We start from the raw sequence: 6000 nt of genomic DNA, 5'->3' as shown, positions 1-6000 counted from the left end.
AGCCATCCGGATCACAAGAGCATAACTCGTTGCTGGAATATTGCCCAGTTAGCTCCTGTTCGTATCCCGGGTGTGTTCGAGTCAGGTGAACAGGTACGTGTTGGTCACAGCTCTGAGCAACATAGCTTTGCTTGTATTGCTGGCTACACAATCAGCAGCCGCACACTTTTCGACTCGCTCGCACACAACTTCCTGGCTTGGATTTCTTCTGAGCACAGCTCCCTGCCTTCTCTTCTTCACTCGCACCCCCAACCTACTTCTCTCGCCGATGCTGACTCTGTATGCGCCTGCAGCGTGTTCTGTCCCCGGCTTTCCGATCTAGTCGAAGAGTGCACGCCGCCATCCATGACCCGACTTTGAGAAATATTCGCCTTCCTATCGATCCCACATCTCTCGCCCTTCGCTACGTGGAGTAAGTGCCTTTCAACCAAAGGCCAGTGTGTGGACAATGCCTTATACACCGCCCTCCCGCTCACCCGCTTCCTCGGGCCCGCCGTCGCCCGAAGGAAGTCGGAGGCCATCGTTCCACCAACCCCAAAATACATCGTCGCGGCCGGTTCTACCGCGCTCCTCTTCATACCTGACGAAGCACCGTCGAACACCCTCAGCCGCACAATCCCGTGCCAGCCACCCGTCGCCGAACGCAACATCAGAAGACCTCAAAAGCCTGGTGACGAGCAGCAGTGTGCGGCAGTCACCACCCCCAATCCTCGGTGACCAAGGGATGCCAAGCGGGGCCATAATATCGCCTCCAGCTAGTGACGATGACGACCTGCCCGATGTTCGGGGCCGCGGGATTGAGAACCTGAAGGAGCTGCGCGACGCCGTCAGCCAGATTCCTCAGCAACGATCAGGGCTGCTCACTGATGATGAGTTGGTAAACGAAAGGACTGCTGATGCTAGCACCCTCCCTCTCTCCCCATCGGAACCTAGTGCTGCCGCGGAGGGCATGCGCCATAGTTTCAGTACTGCCTCCCTCGGTGAGCTCGCAAACCGGGTTCCTCGACGATTCACACACATGCGATCCAACACGGAGCCCCACATCTCTATCAGCAAGTCAAGCAGCAGCTCGGCAACGGGTTCGGAGGAGGATTCGGATGAAGAGGGACAGCGGAAACCACAGATGGTGCGCAAGAAGTCCGGGGAACTCGTCCGACCGGCTCTGCGCCCTGCGTCCCGGCGGCGACCGTCAAGTATGCCTGGAACTCCCACCTTCTCAAAGGCAGTGCACTTTGACTCGCAACTGGAACACGTGAGGCATTTCCTTCAGGTTGATCGGCCGCTCGCTGTCAGTGCGGGCTCCTCGCCCGTCGACAACTATGAAAGCGACACCGAGTACCCCTTCTCCAGCGGTGAGCGTCCGTCCGCGCGCTCTCCTCCTTTCGAGTGGGACATCGTCATGTCCAATTTTCCCGTGGAGACACCAGTACGCAAGGCACAGCCAGTACGCTTGGAGCGGGTCTGGCTGTCGAACGATCAAAAGTCACTTGTTGGCTCAATTGCGGTGGCCAACCTGGCGTTCCAGAAGCTTGTGGTATGTCGGTTCACCCTCGACTACTGGAAAACGACATCCGAGGTTGCGGCCGAATATGTGTCTGAGATCCGCGGGGTCGATACGCCTTACAGCCAGGACAGGTTCAACTTTACCATCAAACTGTCTGATCTGGCCAATTTGGAGTCCAAGACACTGTACTTCTGCATCCGTTACAATGTTAATGGGCAGGAGTATTGGGACAACAATAACGGCATCAACTTCCAAGTCGACTTCCGCAAGAAGATGCTCCCCAGAGCGGCAAGAGGGGTGCGATTGGTGCTGCCTCGCGTCAGCTTAACGGACTGCCCAAGAGCAACCGTCGCCCAAGTCTGCCCGCAAGCCAGAGGTCAAAGCCGACCCCTATCTCATCGGACGAATTCGGTGACAGTCAGAGGCCGAGCTTCAACGCCTCGATCCATGAGTTCCTGGGGGAGTCGGGTACTTCGGGCCTCAGGTTGAAGGGGACCAGAAGCACTGGCGATCTGCCTAGCGACAATCTGTCCAAGGGCCTGTCGGGACCCTCCGGCCAGTTTGCCCTTCGGTACGATTTTGGGCAGTCTCTTAGTCGGGCGATCCAAGGCGCCAAGAACGAAATGGCAGCGAATCCCGATGTTCTCTACATGAAGCCGTGGAAGGCCATGGGCTCTCCCACCCCTACGAAGGCAGATACAACGGACAAATCTGAGCGGCTTACCACTGCGAAGGCCGAATCCGCCACTGTCGGACCGGCAACTGCCACGTCCCCCGCGGACTCGCCAGATGCCAGCATTTCCTCCGCCTCGTACGAGGAGATCGTCAACAAATGGTGCTTTGTAGGTTTCCCTGGATCACATCTTCCGTTGCGCACGCCCACCACCCAGGAGCAGACGGGAGGCAAGCTTCACTCTGATCCATATGAGACATTGTTAACTAACTATGGTGATGCAGTACGGTTCCAAGCAGAAGAGCGCCGAGCCCAGAGGGGTATTACCGAATGCCGGTCAGCATGAGGGCCCCGACGATGCGAGCAGCAGCACGGCAAGCTATGAGGGAAGTCCAGTCCAGACGGGCAATTACTACCACACCCACAGTGGCATTCAACACCATACGCTCCGACCACATGACCCGAGTTCGTACTTCGTGCAGTCCCCGATCTTCAAGGCCATGGGAGCCTCCCCCGCCGAGTCCCCGCTTGGGAAGATTTCGCCGCAGCACGCGGGCATCACGTTGGGTGGCCAGGGCGGGGCAGGGGACTTCACTCCTGTATCGTCTGCGTCTGCGTCGCCGCACGACTACCTCTATCAGCGCGTGCACGACCGTTTCCCGTTCCATCGCTCGGATTCTTACACCCCGGCCGCGATCCGGGGCTAGTACACCTTACCGTGACCGGGTTGGTCCGCGATACTCCTCACAACCTCCATTCTGGACGCAGTCGTGTCGTCTCGGGCGACGTCGGCTTCTCGGAACATCCATTCTGAGCCGCAGGTCCTTTCACCACGGACCAAACGGCGGTTTCTTGTTCTTTCTACTCTTAATATGGGCGTCGTTGCTTGCAGACAATGGCGTCACGGCGTTACCTGACGCGGAGGCGAATTCCATTTTGGCGAAAACTGGCGGTGTAAAATGTTTCCTTCGGTCATGGCGCTCTGGGTCTTTTCCTCTTTCCTCGCAAATCTCTCGTCTCTGGCGTTGCCTTCCTAATCGGACACATATCAGGGTATAGGCATCATGGGTAAAAGGCGTTTTCGTTTTGCTGTTTTCACTTTGCGCATAATGGTCCTGGGTTTACCTCTTTCTTTCCTCGCTTCTCGTTGTTCATCTCTCCTAGCGCGCATTTGTTTAGTTTTCCAGCGAAGCATCCAGCGGGCGATCCGACTCTTAAGTCTCCTGGTCTGGGATTCTACCACAACGAATTGTTGCTGGATCTAGCGGTGGATAGGAAGTTACGTTGAATGAGAAGGGCGGATGAGATGACGGACCAAGGTACTACGAGTGCTCGAGTGAAACGATGTTATGGACCTGGATGGGAAGGCGGATGGGAAGACGGATGGGAAGGACTTAGGCAGGCTACCTACACCTACCTGCATGATACGATACAGTACGCACCTCGACAACAGAAAATACAAATAGGGATATTCAATCAGCCTTGAACCTTCCGTGATTCTAGGGGAACATGTTCGCGCTTCCGTGACTGTGTGTGGGTGGGTGTCTGTTACGGACGCCTGAGTACCTAGGTAGGTGGGTACAGAGCGGAGGCCAACTGCCTCCTTGGTACTGTATGAGATAGTGAACTGCGCTGGGTCGTGTGAGATGTGGAGCACCGTGCTTTGTTGTATTGATCGGTGGATGTCTTGCGCTCAGACCATGCAATTATTCTGTGTTCGTCGTCGAATCGCCGGTTGGGACGGTCACGATGCAGCATAGACGACGACTGCCCGTCATAAGGAACGGCGAGTAGGTATCTACAACAGCTGGTTATCTCTTCTCATTGTATTTTTTTTTTATCTTTTTCTTTTTCATTGCTTTCCTGAGTGCAAGAGAGAAGGATCCTGGAGCGTGGGCTGGGTAGAGAGGAATATGGACACAAAGACACAGAGTTTGGGAGGTTCTCGTCTCTTGAAGCTTGACTGGATTGTTTAGGCCTAGAGCCGAGAGCGCAACAACAGTGAAAGAGCGTCTTCTCCCAGTAATCGGGCACGGGATTCCGGGAGCCAACAAAACAAATGCGCGGAACAGGCTTGAGCCTACCTTAGTTAGACGGAAGATGGTATTGTTGTTTGGCGGTGATACCATGATGTAAGAACGGCGCCGGCGATGCGGCGTATACCACGCCGCAGACGGGGGTTGCCCACCCCAAAGCTGCGGGTCCTAGACGCAGTTCTGATGGCGGTTCTGGCATTCCTGACAGGCCTGACCGGGTCCGGGCTCGCATTCTTGACTCTGTTGCCGCGGGAGGAGGGCGCAGCGCGAACACAGGGCATGCAATAGTGTTCTTTTTTCCGGCTCCAACTCGAACTCGTCTTTCGCCCGAGTCGCCTTCTACCGTATATTCCGCCAAGGGAGAGGTTTCATTTTTCAGATCTCGTGTACGCCCGCGAGATATCCGAAGGTATTTGACGCAGCGTGGTGGGATGCTTGACACACAAGTTTCTCCGATTCGTTGTCCAGACTCCAAGGGGTCAGTAATAGATAGTTATTACCAAGTCGGCAGGAGAGAATAGATAAAAGAGGTACGATGACGGCATGGTATTCCCTTATAAGACATGTAGTCTATAAGACGAAAGGATGCCGGTCTTCCCTTGTCTTTTCGTATGTATCAACGTCTATACAGTCCCCCATCGGGACGTATCCTCCCCTTTCTCTCGACTCCATATTTTCCATCAAATGACAAATTCCGGAACGACTACAATCTTATGATAATACAAGTCCTCAGCACGGCTACCAAGCGAGACCTTACTCCGACGCCTCTCCGTCGGCGTCTCTGTCCTCCTGAGCCTCGGCTTCGACGGTTTGCCTCGCCGCAGCTTCACGTTGCTGCTTTTGGAGTATACTCATTCTGTGCTCCAAGGCATGCGGAGTTCTATGGCTTAGGTCGGGCACTTCTCGCTACAGGGATTGAAAAACACCAGGTTAGCTAGGCACGTTTGCAGAGATAGCCTGAGCCAAAGGGGGAGGGAGGGGACCCGTTGGCTCAGGTGGTAGTCCGTATAGGTAGGAGGGTACTTACCGTGATCCGGCGGTACGTCCACCCGGGTTTGCCATAGTATTCCTTTAATGCGGCATCCTGCTCCGGTGTCCACCGGGCAGCGGCCCAGCTGGTCCTCTTCGCCTCCTGCACGTCGTCATTGCCGGTATGGGGCTGTGATTGGGGTGGCGCTTGGTTCTTAATCGCGGCGAGCTGCTCATCCAGCAGCTCCTTGCAAGTCTCGTCTGCCGGGAGCAGGCGACTGGGAGATGGTCAGTGAGAGCAGGATGCGAGAAACTAGTGGCGATGAGGGAAAGCTTACGATCCGGCTACCGCGGGAGTCGCGGCGAGGTCGAGACCTCGCTCGATCGCTCCAACAGCGATAGTCTCGAGCAGATGCCTCATCCCGGCATCACTTTGTATCGAGTGTCAGAAAGTCGTTGAGAAACTGGATGGACTCGGCGTGCTACTCACTCGATTTCGCCTGCCTCTTCAAATGCTTTGGCTAAGCCATAGCGAATGACACCAAGGAGCGAGCTGGAAGCCGGTTAATAGTTGCTTTCATCCTTAGGCACTCGCCAAGGGTTTCCTACAGCTCCGACGTGCTCTCGATAGCGGAGACCTCCTGGGATGACATATTGACAAAGAGGTAATTGCGTAGTAAAGATGATAATAAGAGCAAGGAAGGAAGTAGGATGATGGTAAGCACAATATCAGCACTTTCAGCTCAAAGTAGGATTTGAATCCGATACCTTCTTGTAGAGGATGATTAGGGGTGCGTCAGGTTCTGTTGTTGGTTGGA

General features: G+C 55.2%; 2 protein-coding genes across 2 annotated transcripts; one reads left to right on the top strand and one right to left on the bottom strand.

Annotated features, from left to right (window-relative positions):
- Positions 1-448: 448 nt before the first annotated feature.
- On the top strand, positions 449-3346 carry B0T15DRAFT_562718 (carbohydrate-binding module family 21 protein; the record flags this gene model as incomplete). The annotated part of the gene is made up of 4 exons (XM_062870590.1): positions 449-873; positions 904-1759; positions 1789-2346; positions 2462-3346. 4 exons carry the CDS (start codon positions 449-451, stop codon positions 2882-2884), a joined length of 2262 nt encoding a protein of 753 aa, XP_062718509.1. The 3' UTR covers positions 2885-3346.
- A 1620-nt stretch (positions 3347-4966) lies between these two features.
- B0T15DRAFT_497182 (uncharacterized protein) lies at positions 4967-5835 on the bottom strand (the record flags this gene model as incomplete). The annotated part of the gene is made up of 5 exons (XM_062867248.1): positions 4967-5119; positions 5241-5460; positions 5521-5613; positions 5673-5735; positions 5792-5835. The coding sequence occupies 5 exons, from the start codon at positions 5833-5835 to the stop codon at positions 4967-4969; spliced, it is 573 nt and encodes a 190-aa protein (XP_062718508.1).
- Between the last annotated feature and the right edge of the window lie 165 nt (positions 5836-6000).

This window comes from Chaetomium strumarium (assembly GCF_033439665.1).
Source record: "Chaetomium strumarium strain CBS 333.67 chromosome Unknown B0T15scaffold_7, whole genome shotgun sequence".
NCBI lineage: Eukaryota > Fungi > Ascomycota > Sordariomycetes > Sordariales > Chaetomiaceae > Chaetomium > Chaetomium strumarium.
The sequence above is the reverse complement of the archived record's forward strand: the minus strand, read 5'-3'. Positions and strand labels throughout refer to the sequence as shown.